The 19,676-nt window shown below is 41.5% G+C and overlaps 3 protein-coding genes across 7 annotated transcripts; 1 reads left to right on the forward strand and 2 right to left on the reverse strand.

Moving 5' to 3' along the window:
* The first annotated feature begins 3,510 nt into the window (after positions 1 to 3,510).
* LOC138411144 (beta-1,3-galactosyltransferase 2-like) lies at positions 3,511 to 8,190 on the forward strand. 2 transcript variants are annotated; one of them, XR_011243796.1, is made up of 3 exons: positions 3,511 to 3,669; positions 4,637 to 7,926; positions 8,026 to 8,190. XR_011243796.1 is itself a non-coding variant. In XM_069530101.1 (2 exons), the coding sequence occupies exon 2, from the start codon at positions 4,642 to 4,644 to the stop codon at positions 5,593 to 5,595; it is 954 nt and encodes a 317-aa protein (XP_069386202.1). In that variant the 5' UTR covers positions 3,511 to 3,669; positions 4,637 to 4,641; the 3' UTR covers positions 5,596 to 8,190. The 2 variants fall into 2 exon arrangements, 1 of the variants encoding a protein (XP_069386202.1); XM_069530101.1 differs by having other exon boundaries at positions 4,637 to 8,190.
* Positions 8,191 to 9,370: 1,180 nt separating this feature from the next.
* On the reverse strand, positions 9,371 to 14,495 carry LOC109642597 (beta-1,3-galactosyltransferase 5-like). Of its 4 annotated transcripts, none has more exons than XM_020107439.2 (2): positions 14,087 to 14,495; positions 9,371 to 10,585 (listed from the first exon to the last, which is right to left on the reverse strand). In XM_020107439.2, exon 2 carries the CDS (start codon positions 10,578 to 10,580, stop codon positions 9,504 to 9,506), a length of 1,077 nt encoding a protein of 358 aa, XP_019962998.2. In that variant the 5' UTR covers positions 10,581 to 10,585; positions 14,087 to 14,495; the 3' UTR covers positions 9,371 to 9,503. The 4 variants fall into 4 exon arrangements, with proteins under 4 accessions (XP_019962998.2, XP_019962999.2, XP_069386200.1 ...); XM_020107440.2 differs by having other exon boundaries at positions 14,030 to 14,228; XM_069530099.1 differs by lacking the exon at positions 14,087 to 14,495 and adding an exon at positions 11,873 to 12,024.
* Positions 14,496 to 14,509: 14 nt separating this feature from the next.
* On the reverse strand, positions 14,510 to 18,413 carry LOC109642596 (beta-1,3-galactosyltransferase 2-like). Its single transcript, XM_020107437.2, has 2 exons — positions 18,245 to 18,413; positions 14,510 to 16,901 (listed from the first exon to the last, which is right to left on the reverse strand). Exons 1-2 carry the CDS (start codon positions 18,286 to 18,288, stop codon positions 15,809 to 15,811), a joined length of 1,137 nt encoding a protein of 378 aa, XP_019962996.2. The 5' UTR covers positions 18,289 to 18,413; the 3' UTR covers positions 14,510 to 15,808.
* Positions 18,414 to 19,676: the final 1,263 nt, after the last annotated feature.

The raw sequence follows: 19,676 nt of genomic DNA on the forward strand, positions 1-19,676 counted from the left end.
TGAAGTTGCCACCTGTACCCTGACACACACAGACACACACACACAACTCAAACACAAGCATGCAGTGTGTGTGTGTTTGTGTGTGTGTGTGTGTCTTCAGGGATATTTCTGGTCCTCGCTCAGTGCATTTAGTTTAGTATTATATGTGAATAGTAAAACACCTGTCCAGCCCCTCTGGAAACGTTCAGTACAACATCTGAGAGCAGCGAGAGACAAACTGTGGTAGCTGCGCTGCATCACCCCAGTGAGTGTGATAAACCCATCACCCAACACATCATGAAGGGAAGTGCTCACTATTATTGTGCACGTCAAAATTATAATAACGAAAGTATGAAAATCAACCAGCAGCAATTGATTCAGATTTAAGGACAGAGCACATTTTTATATTTTATATTTATTTTCTTCTATAGATGTCATGTTTGGATACAGAAGCTACAGAACACTCCTGCTGGGGATGTGAATTTGCTTATGGGCAGGACCGACACAGGCTGATGTGGAAGCGAGGATTCCCACCTCGAAGCACAGTCTCATTTTGCCACATCTTATCTCTGACAGAGGAGTGATGCTTTGACAGAGGAGGAGCCGGAAAAGAAAAGAGGCAGAGCAAGTGAGGACAGGACGGAGGAGAGGTGATAGACACAAGGACGGGGTGAGAGAGATAAGACAGAAAGGCAGGAGGGAGGTAGAGAACACAGGGAGGAAGGTAAAGACAGGGAGGGATTTGACAAGGGACAGTGAGAGGGAAGGAGGGAGGCAGAAAAACAAGAGGTAGGAGAGGAGGGTGAGAGAGGGAGGAGGAGGACACAGCCATGGGAACCCGTCCTGCGTCCACGCTCCAGACTCTGCAGTTGTCGGCCTCGTCAGTGTTGTTGTTGTGTTTTCTCGCGGCCTTCAGCCTCGCCGTGCCGGCCGCAAGCAGATGTTAATGACGTTTCTCACAGCGGCGGCTCAGGAGTCAGCTGTTACTGAGCTGCGATGAGACGCCTTGTGAGGACGGACGCCATCGCAGAGGCAAAGATGCTGCAGCACAAGGAAAAAAACAAGAGGACAAATATTCCAGATGATGACGGAGGGAGTGTGAAGATCTCCAAATGAACTCCAAATGAACTGAGCTGAACTGAGCTGTATCAAGTTGTAAGAGATGAGAGACATGATGGCCCTCCAAATCATCTTGATCGCCGCCTGGTGGACGGCTGCAGCACTTCATTAACCCCGCTTCCTCCATGTTAGCAGATAGGACATGGTCCGAACTGAAAATATCAAATTTGGTTTTGATTCGTTATTAGATGCTTTAAAAACACAGTGAACGATTGACAGCTGAGAGTGACTCACGATTGGTCAAGCACGTGTATGAGCTCAACAACCCGCCTCCATCCACCAACTGCTGCTGCACAGACTCTGACGTCAAAAACACAAGATGGCAGCTCCTGTATCCAGGATAGTTTGGCTTCATTTTTGTCCAAAGGGAGGAGACGCGTCATTGATCTTTACAGTCGATGTTGATCTGACTGAAAATTCCTGATCCTCCTACTTCCATGATTAGTTTGTGTTCACACCACTACGTTCTTGTTTGAAACTGCATCAGCTCTGCAAAGGATGCACGGGGCGTCCACACTGCTCAGCTTCCTGATCACGTCCTTTCAGTCAAAACGTTGCCTTCATTTATTCGTCAGGCTCCTATCACGTGACCCCCCCCCCCCGCTGATTAAAACTGAGATGGAGCCAAAACACCATTTTCATATAGAAGTACAGATGCTGATGTAGTTACTGCTTCCTCTACTCTACTACCAGCTGACAATGACACACTATCATTAATGTATACACACGCAAGTACTGAAGACTGATTCTGATTACAGATGGTTTACATGCAGGATCCACTCAAAGCACATTCAGACTCGATGCTTCAGCTGCAGCTGTGTTTGTTTTAAGAGTCGACGGAGTGAGTTCCACAGAAATCAGGATGTAGAGCCCGGGTGTGTCGTTGTGTGAATCTGTTTGTACAACATACGTCCAGCAGTGACATGTTTGTGTGTGTTTTTGTTTGCGTCTGCGCGCTCGCGTCGAGGGAGCGGAGACCACAGAGCGGGGGCCGGCGATGGTTCTCACAGCCCGGAGTGACTCTCTGACAGGGATCGTGAGAACCTGAGTGGCAGGGGTCCTTGTGGTGAGGAGGAATTCCACAAACTGTAAAGAGGAGGGAAACGGCAGTGAGAGTAGACATCAACAACACAACACAGTGGGAGAGGAAGCATGTGACGAGGATCAGAAAACAATGACGATTCATCTGTGACGCAAAAACTGCTCAACTGATTTCTTTGAAACTTCTTGTAGTGTATTTAAATGTGGTTTCATGAGAGACCTCTCTGTGCCCGTCCATCATTTGTTCGATAATGATCCAAAACATCTTTGACAAAAACATCCAATACTGAAAAATGATCAAAGCTTCTTCAGTAATTATCTATTAGGAAGTGGAAGTAAAGGTCGGAACATTTGTCCATATTTGCAAATCATTCAAACAAACAGTGTTCGAACTGGAACCAGCAGGACGTCCGTATTTTCCCACACCTGTCTTCATTCTCTCTCCTTCTCTCAGTTCATCAAAAGACACCACCTCCCCTCCATCTTTCTCCTTCCATCCTTCATCTCCTCCGTCTGCAGTTTCCCCCTCGTCACTGTGTGTGTGTGATTATTTATGGGCTGGTGAATGGGGAGAGATAGTATGAGACCCAGAGCTTGGCCTCTACCCTCTCACTGTCTGCGACCACTAAATCACCATGGAGTCTGGTTAACTTTCACTTTAATGGTCCGCTCACGGTGTGTGAGACAGACAGAGACTTGGAGACGGAGAAGAAAAAGACATAAGGACACGTGATAGATGAGTACTTCACAGATTGGTCATTATTGTTTTGTTTGTTTGTGTTTAAAGAATAAAAAACTAATCTTGAATTGCTGCCATGCCAGCTTCATCTAGATTCACAATTCACAGGACAGGCTACAGTCTTTAATTTAGGTAGTTTTAAAGGTTCAGTGTGTAGAATTTACTGACATCTAGTGGTGGAAATGCATATTGCAGCTGAACCTCCCCTCACCTCACCCTCTGCTTCCAAACATGACAGAGAACCTGTGGTAGCTTCAGTCGTCATCAAAACTCAAAAGGTTTAATTTGTTCAGTCTGGACTATTTTAAAAAACATGGCGGCCTCCGTAGAGAGGACCCGCTCCTGATGTAAATATAAAGTATTTAAATATAAAGGGTCCATTCTGGGGTAAAGACATTTTTTAGATGATCACACACTAGTAAAAACATCACCAGGATTATTTTACATTCAGTTTCTGCCAATAGATCCCTTTCACTGAATCTTTCAAACTGGACCTCTGATATAAGATAATCCTTCACAGCAGCAGGTGTGAGGACGTGAAGTCAGGTGGGTTGAGCTCAGGTGTTCAGCTCCACTTCAGGATTTCACTGTTGTCCCTTCACCTCAGTTCAGTCCAGTTAAAATAAAACTCCACCTCCACCTTTTTCTTCAAAGTAGACTCTAAACAAGGAAGTGACAGTAACTAGAACATTTTCTCTAAATCATAAAAAAACTCCCAAACCTACATGAAGACGGTTTAAGGGGACGAGAGGAAAGAGTCACCAGGTTTTCACCGAGTCTCTGCAGCAGTGGTGAGTGTGAAACTGCGCCGTCATGGAGTCTCTTTACCTGGGGAAAGGTGGGAGGACACCTCGGTACATGAGGAAGATCCACGCCTGTAAAACCTGTGAAAGGAAAACTTCCTCAAAAACACATTTAACAGCAAGTTTACTCTGTTTTACTGAGATATCCATGAGCCAAGGCTTTCATATGTTATCGCATGAATATTAATAATAATTACAATTAAAATAACAAGAATTATTATAATTATAATACATAAGTATAATAATGATAATTCATACCTTTAAACACATTGTTCTCCAAGTTGAACATTGAAACTGTTCTACTGAAATCCTTCCTACTGAAATAGGAAACTATTTAAAAGCAAAGAATAAGAAATAATAATGTAGAGATCACACAGCAGTAGAGCTCAGATATGAACATAAATAGAGTAAAAACAAAATAAAAAACCTTTATATATTTAGTATATTTAGTGTTTTCACAATAACAAAGAGTTCATATCATAGATTTGTGGCCTTTATGTTACAAAAGTTTTTATAAAAGTGCAAAATAAAAACCCCAACACAAATTACAGGCCTTTTTTAATGTAGTCATAGATGTCAAAAACACATTGTATGAACCATAACATGAGAAAAAGTGAAAAATCTTTTTAAAATTACTTTTAACTTGATTACTGGGGTGGAAGTACCGATTATGACAATGCATGTGATCTGAGAATTTGAGGGATTATTTTGAATTTAAAGCTGATTTGATTAAAAAATTGTGACAGGATAAAACCCTAATTAAGTTTCATTATCTGGGTAAAAACTTATAATTAGTAATAATATAACAGGCTATAATTAGGTTATAATTTACATGATGTTACTTTCTCTCAAACACGGTGGACGGCTGAATTGTGTGCTGCTGTTTTTATCAGAATCATATTTTCTGAGATAATTGCTGCCGTCATGTAACAACACGAGTGTCGTTTCTCTGTAGATTCAATGAGGAGACATTTAAAATACACTTTGATCTGCATCCTGGGGACGGCGGCAGTCTTCCTCATCTATCTCAGCTTTGATGGCTCATCGAGTATCTGGAGTCTTGGGTCTTTGTCACAGTATCATGTGGCCTATCCACGAAACTACAAATTCATCATGGACGACACACCAACGTGTAAGACCAGGTCTGCTTTCCTGCTCATGATTGTTCCGGTCGCGCCAAGTAATGTGGCGGCTCGGGACGCCATCCGAAAGACATGGGGAAATGAGAAAGTGGTTCAGGGTAAGGTGGTGGAGACGCTCTTCTTAGTGGGTCTGCCTGGAGGAGCTGATGCTGGGCCGCAGCAAGAGAAACTCAATCAGGAGAATGATCGGCACCACGACCTGATCCAGAGCAACTTTCAGGACAGCTACGGCAATCTGACCATCAAGACCATGGTCATGCTGGAGTGGCTCGCTGCTCACTGCACCAACGCTTCTTATGTCATGAAGACTGACTCGGATATGTTGGTCCATGTCCCCAACTTGGTCAAACTGTTGCTGGATCCCGGCACGGCCAAACAAAACTACATGTCAGGTTTGGTGTGGTGGCACAGCCCAGTTGTAAGGAACCCATTCAACAGGTTCTACCTACCGCCTGAAGTGATCGCTGAGTCGGAGTACCCCCCGTATCCTCTGGGCATGGCCTACGTCATGTCCCTGGATCTTCCCGGAAAGATTCTGCAAGTCTCTTCTCAGATTAAACCGGTCTACATTGAAGACGCCTACCTGGGGATGTGTCTGAAGCAGCTGGGCATTTCCCCCACCGACCCCCCGGAAAACACCATGTTTATCGTCGACCCCGGGCATCCTCTGAGCTACTGCAGCCTCTCAAAGGTCATCGCCGTGACAACGACGAGCATCACACAGATGACGGGTTACTGGGAGATGACCAAAGAGCCAGATGCTAAATGCTGATTCTCATCTCATGTTTGCTGAAACTGAATCTTGTGGGTGGTGGTGGGGCGACTCTATCACTTAAATTAGTTAGTTCATGATTTATTTTATCTTTTTTAATTAAGTGGTGCAAACATCCCAGAGACGTTTTAGCCTCTTTACACTGACTCCATGTTTTAGCCTTTCTCAATCTCATGTATCGGATCCACACACCAGCTCCGCCGCTCCACCTCTACATCCTACAAAAGCATCTGTAATCAGGCTCCAAGGATCTGGAACAATGTGAACAACAACTTGAATCTTAATTTTCTTTTAATTGTCATTTTGAACTTTTACAACTGCTGTCTTTTAAATCGACTGATTTTGTGATGTCTTCTAGTTGCCGCCTTGTGAGACACTTTGTTATATGGATTTTGAAAAGTTCTCTTTAAATAAAGATGTTTGCAACACCGAGGAACCTTCTCCCTTTGTTTGACAGAAAAATGTATGTGTGTATGTGATAAAACACATATTCGGCATTGAAACCACTACGTTGTCTCTGGTCTGCAGGGATCAGAAAATCGTGTGGATCGTGGTTTAGACACTGTACCTAAAAACAGATGCTCTACATCAGAGTTTTCAAATTCAGACTTGTTGTAGTTGTAGTTTAAGAGCCCAAAATGACTTAAATAACACACAAATAAATAAATAAAATAAATGAATATGATTTAGTAGTGGATATTTCTGTATTTCTTCATCATTTGTTTATGGTTTCTACAATTCTGTTTTTATTAATGTATATTTTTTTGTCTTTAACTAAATTAAATAAATTAAATAGTTAAATTCCACCTCAGTGGTATCACGCTCTTGTAATGACTTCTGTTGTGTTTCTGTCCGGATCAATATTCTTCAGTATTTAAGTAAAGTGATGTAAAATGTTATTGGTTCAGTAAGTAGAATTTAGTGACATCTAGAGGTGAAGTTTCATGTTGCAGCTGAATACTCCTCATCTCACCCTCCCCTCCCCAACATGACAGAGAACCTGTGGTGAACTTCAAAGTTTTTAGTTTGGACAACAGTAAAAAACCTGACGGCCTCCACAGAGAGGACCCCCTCCATTTAAATATAAAGCATTTAAAAATAAAGAACCCGCTCTATGGTAAAGACAGCAAAAGGTTTCAAAGGTTTTATTTGTCATCTGCACAACAGATACAGCGTACATGTTGACAATGAAAATCTTAAATCCCAGGCACCGCAAGCAGCTCAACATGCAAGTGTCATAAAATAAGAGTAACTAAAAATACAAATAACATACACTAGTGCAAATGAAACAATAAGTACAAATGTCAGTACGAGTGCAAAAAAATAAAACAAAACATAATAAAATAATAAAACATTATAAGGCGCTAAAATGAAATATATACATGTCAGGATTTAGCAGCAGTTATGGGGAGATATGGACAGATGTGAATTATTCCACTCATATTTTTATATTGGTTGGAAATATGATGAATAGAAATGATAATGACAGAATGAGAATTATTGTAAACTAAATAAATATAAATTTTTGCTTATGAATAATAGAATGTGTAACTAAATATGTTGTGTCAAACAGATGTAGTGACCTTCACAGAGCTCAGGAGTTCAGCAGTCTTACAGCCTGTGGGATGAAACTGTCCCTGAGTCTTGTGGTCTTGGTCCGGATGCAGTTCATACAATTTAGTTGAAACACACCAGTGAAAACGTCACATCATTCCTTTCAGCTAATTCTCACACACTGAACCTTTAAGCCGTTGACAGTGAAATATAACAGACGCTGTTGACAGGAAATAACATTTTACGGCCCACCGGTATTTTCTGTGGTTTGTAATTATTATATGACGGAGAAGTGGGGTTTCAACTTAAGGTGAAGAAGCTGCCGTCGTAACCTTTACAACAATTACTGACATTAAATGAAAAAATATATATTAGCCAGCAGTTAAGTATACATGTCATTCATTTCTCCAATAACTCACCGTATTCATTGAACCTTCCCTCTTTAACTTAAAGGTAATGACATTTGCAATTTCCATAACTTGTATTACATCATTTACTAAAATAACTTACACCGTAACATTCTTTTGGTGAATCGTATCTTAATACAGGGTTTTTATTGATAACTGGCTATTTTACTTATTTTACATTTATCTATTATTTTTCACACTTTTTAAAAATGTAATTTTAAACCTATCAGTAAAATAAACTGTGATCAGATGAGGTAACAGATCGTGTGTGTGTTTGAGCTCTGCTATGTTTTTTCAGGGTGACAGAGAGGACAGCTGTCTGCAGGGGGCACATGACGGGTGAGAGGGGGATGGAAGTAACATTTAAAAGGTATTTGTGTTGTAATTTACTTTTTTTTTTAAGGTGTCAAATCTTACAGCATAACAATTATCACAAAATCATAAATATCTTTGTGTCTGATGGGCACAGACAGGAAGTGAAGATGTGTCTGAAAACCAACGAGATCCAAGTGGATGAGTCGTCCAGCTGCTTCAGGTAATAACTGTTAATCTTGTGCCTGAGACAAAGTGCTAAACTCCAGACTGTGCATGAAACACCCGCTACACTGCATCATTAACAGGATTCACACACACACAAGAAAAAGATATTTATTTGCCAGATGTAACCTGGTACTTGCACAGTGGGTGAGAGCCAGCAGTGATTTATGTCATAGTTCCAGACACTGAGCGGGATCTCTGGCGTTAGATGGCAGCAAAACAATGAATGATGTGTGGAGCCAGGGTTTGGGTTTTCAACGGGTGCGTGATTTATGCCGTCAGCAGCAAGAGGGCGAGCAGGGCCTTTGACTGGAGGAGCCTCCCTGTGTGACGCAGGGAGAACAGATCGTAGACAGCTGGAGATGAACAATGACACGAGGGAGACGAAGAGACGGGTCAGGCCAGCGAGGCAGAGACCAAGGTAAGGTCACCGTCCTCAGGTCGAGACCCACCGATCACCGTCAAGCACTCACAAACGCTGAGATTGGTGCCCAGCACGTCAGTGGCTGCTTTCAGACCTGCACTGTGCAAAACTGAAAGGAAAAAGAATAGAAACATATCAGGAGGGAGAAGCAGTGTCACGCACACACACACCAACAAAGATGTCAAGAGAGTTTTTCAACAAAACACATGATCTCTGCAGCAGATCTCTGAGCCCTTTACACACACACTTTCCTTTAGTTGGCTTTTACCCACAGTCCATAGCGTTGTGGCCACATACAGCATGTAGACTTTATCTGGTGTTATTCTGCCCCGTTGTGGTCAAAAGGAGCAACTGCAGCAGTGTAGAGAGTTGGTTTCAGCATTAGGAACACTGCTTTCACACAAAGTATAGAACATTTCAATTTTACTTATATTTCCTAAATATCACGTCAATTTTATTACACCTGCAACTTCTTAAGTGTCATGGGCGGCAACATTTCAAAATAAACTAGTAACTGTTTTTCCAGATGAAATAAAAACAACTGTACTCATCAAGTGATGAAAAAATAGCCTGATGGGATTAAATGGTTTCAAATTACAAACTATAGACTGTAAATAAACATGGTGGACACGTCTTCTTCCAGAAATCAAGCCAAAATATCCCAAATACAAGAGCTGAAGTTGGTTACTCCAAACACGTTTTTAACTGAACAGCTCATTTGTTCAAACTTCTCTCCATGTGGATAAAATCATGTTTCAGACAGAGACTCGCTTCAGGATCATGATATCGTTGAATTAGTTTGAGACCAGATTAGAACCGTCAGCTGATAAGAAAAACATTCGATCATAAAACATTGCAGGTTCAAAACCTTAAGATTTATTTTTCTTTTACACAAAAATATCTTTATGTGCTAAATAAATGTGCTCCAGTGCCGATAGAGTCGCCCCACCACACAAGATTCAGTTTCAGCAAACATGAGATGAGAATCAGCATTTAGCATCTGGCTCTTTGGTCATCTCCCAGTAACTCGTCATCTGTGCAGTGCTCGTCGTTGTCACGGCGATGACCTTTGAGAGGCTGCAGTAGCTCAGAGGATGCCCGGGGTCGACGATAAACATGGTGTTTTCCGGGGGGTCGGTGGGGGAAATGCCCAGCTGCTTCAGACACATCCCCAGGTAGGCGTCCTCAATGTAGACCGGTTTAATCTGAGAAGAGACTTGCAGAATCTTTCCGGGAAGGTCCAGGGACATGACGTAGGCCATGCCCAGAGGATACGGGGGGTACTCCAGCTCAGCGATCACTTCAGGCGGTAGGTAGAACCTGTTGGATGGGTCCCTTACAACTGGGCTGTGCCACCACACCAAACCTGACATGTAGTTTTGTTTGGCCGTGCCGGGATCCAGCAACAGTTTGACCAAGTTGGGGACATGGACCAACATATCCGAGTCAGTCTTCATGACATAAGAAGCGTTGGTGCAGTGAGCAGCGAGCCACTCCAGCATGACCATGGTCTTGATGGTCAGATTGCCGTAGCTGTCCTGAAAGTTGCTCTGGATCAGGTCGTGGTGCAGATCATTCTCCTGGTTGAGTTTCTCTTGCTGCGGCCCAGCATCAGCTCCTCCAGGCAGGCCCACTAAGAAGAGCGTCTCCACCACCTTACCCTGAACCACTGTCTCATTTCCCCATGTCTTTCGGATGGCGTTCCGAGCCGACACGTCACTTGGCGCGACCGGAACCATCATGAGCAGGAAAGCAGACCTGGTCTTACACGTTGGTGTGTCGTCCATGATGAATTTGTAGTTTCGTGGATAGGCCACATGATACGGCCCGGGATCCTCCCATTGTGGTTCTGCTTTTGTTGACGATGTTGTTGTTGTTGTTGTTGTTGTTGTGTTTCTTGGAGTCACAGGAGTTCCTCGACTTCTAAGAGAAGTACTGTTGATCTTGATGAATGAATTCCTGACCAACCATTTCCTGTCAAAGTTGAGACTGATAAAGACGACAGTCGCGGCTCCCAGGATGCAGACAAAACCTTTTTTTAGGGTAATCCTCCTGTTCTCCATTGAAACTACAAAGAGAAAAGACCTGTGTTATTGCAGCAGCACTTTCTCAGACATTACAATTCAGATTAAAAAGCAGCTCACGGTGCAGTTAGTTGGACACGATACCGTCAATTTGAATAGAATAAACAGGTGACCACAGCTCTGGAGCAGCAGCTCAACAACTGCAGGTCACTTTTACAGTTTCAGAAATAAAAACTGAAACCAGCCTTGGCAAACAAACTGCCCATTCCAAACAGGCGTCAGTTTAAATAACAACCCAATAAGTATAAGCACAAGAGTAAAACCAGTTCTTCAGTAACTGCCACACCTTGTTGCTCTTTTGTCTGTTCCTGCGAGCACCAGCACACGGGGAAGGAGTGCCAGTCATAAACACTGTGCAAAGTTCAGTCTATACTTTTCTATGTTCATTTGGATATAACCAGTTATTTAGTCCATAAACTCAAACTGTACATTAACAAACAAAGTATTAATAGCATCACATATTGTTGGGATATTATTTTTCTTTCACCATTTAAGTTTCAAGACACGCTGTGATTTTATATTCCGTCTATCATATAATTTCATAAATATGACATTTTATCTGCACAGTGCCAATCACATTTTAAAAGGCGCAATTGGTTGAAAGAATAGTTTTGAAAGCTACTGTTTCAAATTGTTAACGTAAAAATCTTCAGATACAAAGAACTGGAAGATACAGTTTCAAGATTTGTGCTCAGGAACATTAACACGGTCACAGACTGGAATCCTCTCAGAGCTTCATCACTTCAAAACACATTTTCTAACAAGCACCAGCAGCATATTTTAACACCATTTTTCTCACCTGCTAAAGAAACTCTAGGAACTTTCAAGGTCGTCCTCCCTACTTGCCTGAAGTTATTATACCATGTGAATAATTGTGACTCTACATCAATAGGAGCAGAGCTTTGAATCACTCATTTTTATGAATATGGCTTTAGGTAGTTGAGTCGAAGTACTTATGCAGAACTTGGTGTTGAAGCGTGCTCTATAAATAATGTTGTTATAAATGGTGTTTTCATACAGAGCATATATTGTATATACTCAGTCTCTAACATAACTTCACTATGTCCAAATCAACTATACCTCAATTATAGGTTCATGTTATTGTCGACAAAGAATCAGAACACAGCGGTCAATCAAATTAACCTACAAATATAAATGTTATCACTTTTTACGCATCGTTAGTTGGAACAACTACAATTTCCGTTGGTCACCAATGGTCTTAAACGCACCACAGTTATCTTTCTAATCATACCTTCTTTTTTTTAACGCACCTTTGCGCTGCGTGGTTTTCTGTGTTTCTCAGTTAAACTCCGAGGAGACAAATCAAGCTTCTGTCTCGAGTTGGAGCCGCAGAGTTAAACTTCATAATGACAGTGAATATAACCGCCTTCACTTTGCCGTTCCATTCACAGGAAACCGGACTTTCAGGTCGATCAGTGTCAACAAGACTGTAGTGTCCTTTCACTGATGGATGAAAGGCAAATAAAAGTCTGTCCGAAAATGATCTGTTAATTGTTTTATGCTCAATATCATATTTTCTTATATAATTATTGAGAAAATAATTGCAAATCAGTAATAAAAGTAGTGGTTACAGCAGATGAATCAATACATTTAATCTCATTTATTCTTTTATTGTACACCTCAAATTAAGTCGTGTTATTGTAAATTTTATATTAATTGAGGCTTGATATTTTACAGCTTAACCATCAAATGTCTATAAATGAAACTAAATCTAAAATACAACCAAATCTAATAAACTAGAATTGAAAAAATAAACGATCAATGTAAAGCTGAGTTGTTTATTCTGCAAAATAAAAGTTTTCATATCAGCAAACAAACACAGATTCTGATGTCAAATCATTCAGGCTCTACTTGTTTTACTTATTACACATTATACAAGGAATTTGTATGAACTTTTTCTTAATATTGTGAAGTGTCAAATGATCACTAATTTATTAAAAAATTATTTAAAGTTAATTTTAAAGCTCACATGTACAAGAAGCGTTTGGCTGTCGACCTCTTACTCAGATCTATGAGGAATTTTGGGATAGGACTCATTTCTGTAATTTGCTTTTTTCACTAAATGTTGTTCTGTGCTCAGTTTACAGCAGTTCTGTCTGTAGGTACCTTCAGTTTGACTGATCATGAATACATTTATTGTAGTGTGAATTCTTTCAGTCCATCCATTCGTCTATGGACTGATGTAACTAGGGAGATCCTCCTGAAACAAAGTCCCAGCAAACAACAGCTCACACCATGACTCAGCTTTAACCACTTCACACCGCTGCCTCTAAGAGGTAAAGTGTAATCCAGACATCATGATCTAATGAACATGCAAGGTCACATTATCTGCTGTCTGAGCATCCCCCAAACCAGACACTTCAGAGGACCTTGAATGCAACGAGATATCCCGTCCACGAATGTGACAAACAGCTGAGCTGAAATACAACACGTACTGATGAATATATAAACATGATTAACAATGAGTGGAGGTGTCGGGGGTTGATTACACACATTCACTAGTGACTTCTACACGCTGCATTACGGACAATATACACGCACGCAGCATGATCCCAGGCAGACATATAGATTATTACTAATAGGCTTTAGAGGGAGGAGTTTTTACAGATCTTTCAGAGAATGTCTATTCAATTTGTCAGAGCTCTAACTAGTAACTTGTACAGAGCAAATAGTTGAGCACATAAGTACCACGTATTGCAGCAACCAATAACCTAAGTTATGACTGTAACCATGGATCTATGAGACCGAAAGAGACTCCACAGTCCAGACCTTAAATTATTCCATCATCTACCTAACCTAACCTTACTGGAAGTAAACCAGAAGGCGGCAAGATCAAAATCTCCTCTGCCAAATCCTGAACCTGGACAATGGTCCTGACCACTGTCATATGGACCCAAGAAAAGTGGGACATCATCAAAACTGAATTATGTAGAATTTGGATACTGTCGACAATAACCACAGAGACACTTTTTTTTTTTTTTTAACATGTTTTTAGACTGAATGATAGACGGTTCTGAGTCGAATGTTAATGTCAGGGCTTACAGACACTTGGATGACACCACAGGAGCAGTATGGAGGCTGTGGTCACCAGTTACTTCAATTGCATTTGACTTCGAATCAGTTTACCCCTGTGAGTAGATAATGAGTGAATTGTAGTTTTTTGGGTGAACTACCCCTTTAAAATAATTTGTGTCATACAAATGAAAAACATAGGCAAGGCAGGATCTCTCTAATTACAACCCAAATAACAACCATCTTAAATCCCTCAAGAATCAAGAAAGGGGAAGTGAGCAACCACACCCCAGTGCACTGAGGTAGGGAAACAAAGGATGTGGTTTTAACTCCAAGTCACAGCAAACAGAGGTGAGTCAACGTACGCTCACTTAATCAGCACAGGTGGAGAATACCTGGTGATCACGTTGAATTCACTCCGAACATCTTCCCCTTAGACAAACAGCTCTTACCCGTCTGCGATGGCGCTACACGCAACCGACTGCTCTGGTGAGTCCACCCCTCCGTTCTTTACGCACCAGGTGAAACACAGAGAAGGACAATACCACGTTCGATCCCCAGGGACGCGAGGTATAGGCTACCTGCACAATGGTCGTCGGTGGAACTCTTCACGTGGACTTTGATGAGGACGAGTCTTCACCTGGATACACCTGAGCGCAACCAACCGGAGTTTGAAAGGACAGTCACGTGACTTTGTTGACACCTGGTTCTCGAGTATTTGCAGATGACTGTGATCACGGTCTGAAAAAGTCTCTTTCAGACGGGTGGAAAAATCTGAATCCATCCATTTGAGACCTTCGAGTTCCTCCGTTGGTAAACGAACAGATAAATCACTGTGCTGCATTCAAAGACACTGTAGTAAAAGTGGAACTCAATCTGTTTTAATAACCATGAGCTTTATTGACACCAATTTAAAAACACTATAAAGATCAGAGCTTGAGCCAGACGTCCCTGTGCTGGAAGCCAGTGTCCCTTGAACACTTTAATTCCCAGGTCAGGTCCACCTCGAAGAGCAGGAGCACACACAGACATGCAAATATTAAGTTAATGTGTTGGTCACATTCTTTTACAACATTTTTTAAAGGAGTCTTTAAAGTTGTTTATTGTTTTATCATCATTTAAAAACGTACATTAGTGAGCTAAACAAAAATGGAAATCATTGTCATTATAATAATCAGTCTGTCAGTTACTAATGGCTTCTTTTATTCAAAAAGTATCCTGAGAAGTATTAATTGTAACATTCAATATTTTGTAAACAAGTTTAAAGCTTTTAACACCTCTCGATATTTCCAGTCTTTTTTAAATTACCTCCGCCAAGGAGTGTTTGCTTTTTACTTTTGTACCATTTGCCCAAAGATTAATTTATCGATCTTGATGAAAAAAATCTATCACTTTTATTTGATAAGATATTTAACATTGTGTGTGTTTTGGTGAAAACCTACATAACAATCAAGATCCAGGGAATTAAAATTAGGTTTCATAAGGAGACTGGGCGTTGGCGGAGGTATGCACTCTACTGAGAGCCTTTCTGAATCTGAAACTTTCATTTGAGTGGTTTTGACCCATTGCAACACTTATTTCATGTTGCATTATATCTATACAAATAATTTATGTTCATGCACCTTGTTGTGCATACAACTACAGCATAAACTGTTCCATCTGCCCCTCCAACTGCTCCTACCATGCCCTCTACCTCTAGTTCTGGGAACTGCTAGTGGTTCTCCTGTGTTTGATTACCTGCAGGTGCACCGGCGTCAGAGCAGAGCCTCACCAGCTGCAGCCTGGCAATAAAATACCTTTCCCTACTCCTGTCTCCTTGTCCGTGTCTGCACCTGGGTTCACCTGTCCAGCCAATACGCTTAACATAAACAGTACAGAACCCATCTTATCAAAAAGGTCCTCAGGGTTCCAATAATCCTGATTACAGTTCCACTTCCACCCATATCATAAAAAAAATAAATACACATATCCTTCATAATATTTTTTTTGGGAAGTTTTAAATTCACCAAAGCAAATAAATGCAAATACTTATTAACGGCAGTTGTTTAGAAACTTCTGTATTCACTTAAAATTTGGCGTGTTCACCTTTCAGACCTAAGGTAAAAGAATTACAATTCCCAGAACTCTGCTATCCAACCCCTTCAAGTGAATGTGTATTTGTAGTAGTCAGTGTCCTAACAAGGTGGTTCAGGCCTTTTCAAGTCTGTCCAGTAATTTATCAACTCTTGAGCAGAACCAAGGATGTAGGTGATGATCTGTGAGTATTCACAGCGGTTGTATCTCTGGTTATAGGCCTTGAACTGGGAGGGATTTGGTGGTGATGTGGGTGCAAGTCCTAGCTTTTTCATGCACATGCCAATGTAGGCATCCTCTATGTTAAAGGGTTTTATTAGTTTTGAGATTTCCACATATTTCTTTGGAAGATCATTTGAGAAGACATATCCCATGCCCAAGGTGTAGGTCGGGTACGAGGGGTCTGGGTACAACTCCTCAGAGACGTACCACTTGGAGTCCTTTGAACGGACAACTGGCCTGTCCCACATAAGCATCCCTGTCAGGTAGTTCACCTGGGGCATACCTGGCGTACACAGCATAATCACCAGATTGTCAATGTTCAAGAACATGTCTGAGTCGATTTTCATGGCGTATGCTGCTGTCGGGCAGCGGGTAGCCAGCCAGTCCATGATCACCATGGTTTTGATAGTCAGATTGAGGTAGGTGTCCATGAAGTTACTCTGGATCAGGTCGTGGTGCTGAAGGTTCTCCTGTTGGATCTTCTCTTGCTGCTGCACATCTGCGTCTCCAGAGAGTCCCAACATGAAGAGAGTGATCACCACTTGCCCCTGAACCAGGCTGCGGTTGCCCCATGTCTGCCGGATGGCATCCCGGGCTTCTACGTTTCTTGGTGCAACTGGAACCATCAAGACCAGGAAAGGGGTTTTGGTTTTGCACACCTCTGGGTTATCCATAATGAAGTGGTAGTTGCGTGGGTAGGCTTGGTGGTACTGAATACCTGTAGGGGCTACAGTAGGAAGTGCAGTGGGGGATTGGGTGGTTTCTTTGATTTCACTAAGGTTAACTTTGAGTTTTGAAAGATTGTTCCAATTGAGGAGACGGTTGTAATGCCCTTGAAATGGAAACGTCTTCCATGACAGAGAGCCACTGGACAGAGTGTAGCACATGATGAGGAGCCCTAGGCCAAGCAGGAACTTGAAGCAGAGGTGAAACAAAGGCTTCTTCTGAGGAATCAGGCTCTCAACAACCTGTCTGAACACAGACACAGAGACACAGATATGACTGTTGACTATAACACTCTGGGCAACATGACTGAAATCAAAATCATAAAAATGTTTTTTTTTTTTACTAATATCGACCATAGACTGTATATAATGATGATGAACAACATGGTGGCCCCACAGAAGTGAAGCCAAAGCTTTGGGCTTTATCATGAAAGTAACTAAAATAGGCTATGATTTCGTGTTTTGCATGTTATCTGTGTGGAAAGACGAAATAAACAGACGATAAATAAACAGACGTGACAAGAAGTGGCGAGGACGGTAACAGCCACAAACAGAAAATGAAAACTTGGTTCATCTGAGGCCTGTAGAGAGAACGGCTGATAAGTTCTAACTCACTCCATGATGATAAAAGTGTAGAATTGTAACCAGAGAGCTGTTACATTTAGTTTATCCTCTTTAAGACAGAGACTTACTGTGGTTATCTTGTTTTATTAACTCTTTGGCATTATTGGCCATGTAATCTCTTTGGTGTGTGTGTGTGTGTGTGTTTGGCAGTCTACAGCTCTGGTTCTCCGTGTGTTTTGGTAACAGTACACTGTCAGAGTGAAGCATTGACGTGTACCATGTGATCCTCTGAGAGAAGAAGGAAATGAAACAGGAGTGAAAATCTTAGGACAGCTTCATAATGACCCAAAATAATTATTACACCTTTTACCTCAAGGTTTTTATATCAATATCTATAATAACATGTCAACGATGCTGCTGCTGTTTAAAAAATATATACATTTGAATGAGAGAAAAACTGCAGAGACAGATAAATATTTTTGGAAATAAAAAGCATAAATGTTTGAGAAATAGTAAAAAATAGGAGCATTAATGTCCTGAACGAGCTTTGATGGTTAAATTGGTTGAAATCCGTTGAATATAGTCGAATATAGGAAGAAAACTCTATAATAAAGAAACAGTTAAACAATGGTGTGAATGCTGAATCAATGATCATTTAAAATCATCGATCATCTGATGGTTTTATTCGCTTGCTTGAGATCACAGACGTGGTTTTTTGTTGTCTTCCTGAACGAGGATACAAATCGTCGCGGTGCGCTTTCGTGCGTAAAATGCACACCGTTTATTCTCTGCGCGGTGAGATCCGTTTCTTGAATTCTGAGTGAACTCATTGTGAGTGGAAGCTGTGAGGTTGTAATGAAGGGGTTCGGCTGTCACTGTATCTGGCGGAGGAGCGACAGGTGTTTAAAGGTGAGCGGATCCACAGTGTGAGAGCAAGAAAAAATAAATCCAAGCGCGCTTCTCTCCACAGGTTTCTGTGATCTGGACAAAACATTTTACTTTGAAGAGAGGGAGAAACATTCTTACCTTTTTAGTCCATTAGCACCTGAGCCACTTTCTACATTCCGCATGATTCCTTCCTATGTTCCAAAGTCCTCTTTATTTGGTGAACTTTGCTTTGGCAATAAATCCTTTGAGCAAAAAACCTTGAAGCGCACGGATGTCCTTCTCCCTGTAGTCACTCACTTAGAGAGGGAAGCAGGGTGGGGGAGGTGAAAGTGTCACATGTACCTATGCAACCTTTGACGTATGTATAAACAGGTAGGTTTCCAGTGCTCACCCAACGTCTGTCACACAAACACACAGAGTGACTGAAAATGGGTTGGGGTTTTTTTTGTTAGAACAAGAATCTCAGCTTTGAAACTCTAAACTTTTCTTTTACTTCGAAACTACCTCACCCCCAGCCAGAAATCTGGATTTTTGTTTCAACAGAAAGAAGTTACACAGTAGACCTACAGTGTGTAAATATGCTGCACTATTCTGATTGGAATCTGATGTTGGCTTTACCAGTATAAGAGAAACAAGGAAACAAGTTCCAGTCCACCATGAAGAGGAAGCAACCCTGGGATATTGTGTGGCCCGAGCAGAACAATATGTCCAAACACAACTCAGTATCAAGGATTATCATGATAAATGTCACATTTTTAGTTTCTTTAGAGATTAAACACAGGCTCATTTCTCAATAATGGGAGGAATGAGACCTGTCATCTGTATGAGGTATTTGTCTAACAGTTTCTTTAATTGTGAGCTGTAACGCAAATACACTCAGGGCTGTGACCCTGACAAATATTATGGGACGGCTTGTAATTATGACAAAAGTCAGTATGCCACTCAGGCTTTACCAGCATCATGCTCTTTGTGCTTGTTATAGACATCCATCCATTATCGATACCAGCTGGAACCCATCCCAGGCTGAGGCGGAGTACACAAGGTAGAGTCTCCAATTAACCTGTCACCCCCCCCCCCCCTCCTGGCTCAACAAGGACACTGTGGCAGTATCTTAAAAAGACGGAACACAGAAGAAGGTTGAGCTCAGTTCTGTCAGCACTGTGACACTGATGTGCGAACACACACACCGACAGTCCCAACGAGGGAACAGGGAGCTGATACAAAGTCTTTGGCTGTATTTTAAAAGTAAAAGTTACTGACTCTGGCTCTAAATGTGCGAGATGGCTGTGTTCCTACTTAGTAACCAGGAATCTTCTGTTTCTGCGTTGCAGAGTAAAAAGCGGCACCATTTAATAGCAGACACATGCAAATAGTGTGTCTAGGGTTTTAAATGCAGATCACTGTCACTGATGCAGGTTGTATAATGATGCTATCTTTACTGCAGAGGGAAGTTCTTTCATAACCAGAGGAACAATCGCTGTGTTGAAAGAAGACAAGTGCAAAGTTTAACCAGTGGACCACAAATCAAATATTGACTGACATCTTGAATATGCTCATGAAAAAAACTCAT

Source organism: Paralichthys olivaceus, chromosome 8, assembly GCF_024713975.1.
Source record: "Paralichthys olivaceus isolate ysfri-2021 chromosome 8, ASM2471397v2, whole genome shotgun sequence".
NCBI lineage: Eukaryota > Metazoa > Chordata > Actinopteri > Pleuronectiformes > Paralichthyidae > Paralichthys > Paralichthys olivaceus.

What these genes read in the sequence shown, in the direction of transcription:
- LOC138411144 (XM_069530101.1), top strand. Translation starts at nt 4,642, where the DNA reads ATGAGGAGACATTTAAAATACACTTTGATCTGCATCCTGGGGACGGCG.
- LOC109642597 (XM_020107439.2), bottom strand. Translation starts at nt 10,580, where the DNA reads ATGGAGAACAGGAGGATTACCCTAAAAAAAGGTTTTGTCTGCATCCTG.
- LOC109642596 (XM_020107437.2), bottom strand. Translation starts at nt 18,288, where the DNA reads ATGCGGAATGTAGAAAGTGGCTCAGGTGCTAATGGACTAAAAAG. An exon ending in GGTGCTAATGGACTAAAAAG is followed by an intron (nt 16,902 to 18,244) that starts GTAAGAATGTTT and finishes GTCTGTGTTCAG; the next exon opens with ACAGGTTGTTGAGAGCCTGA.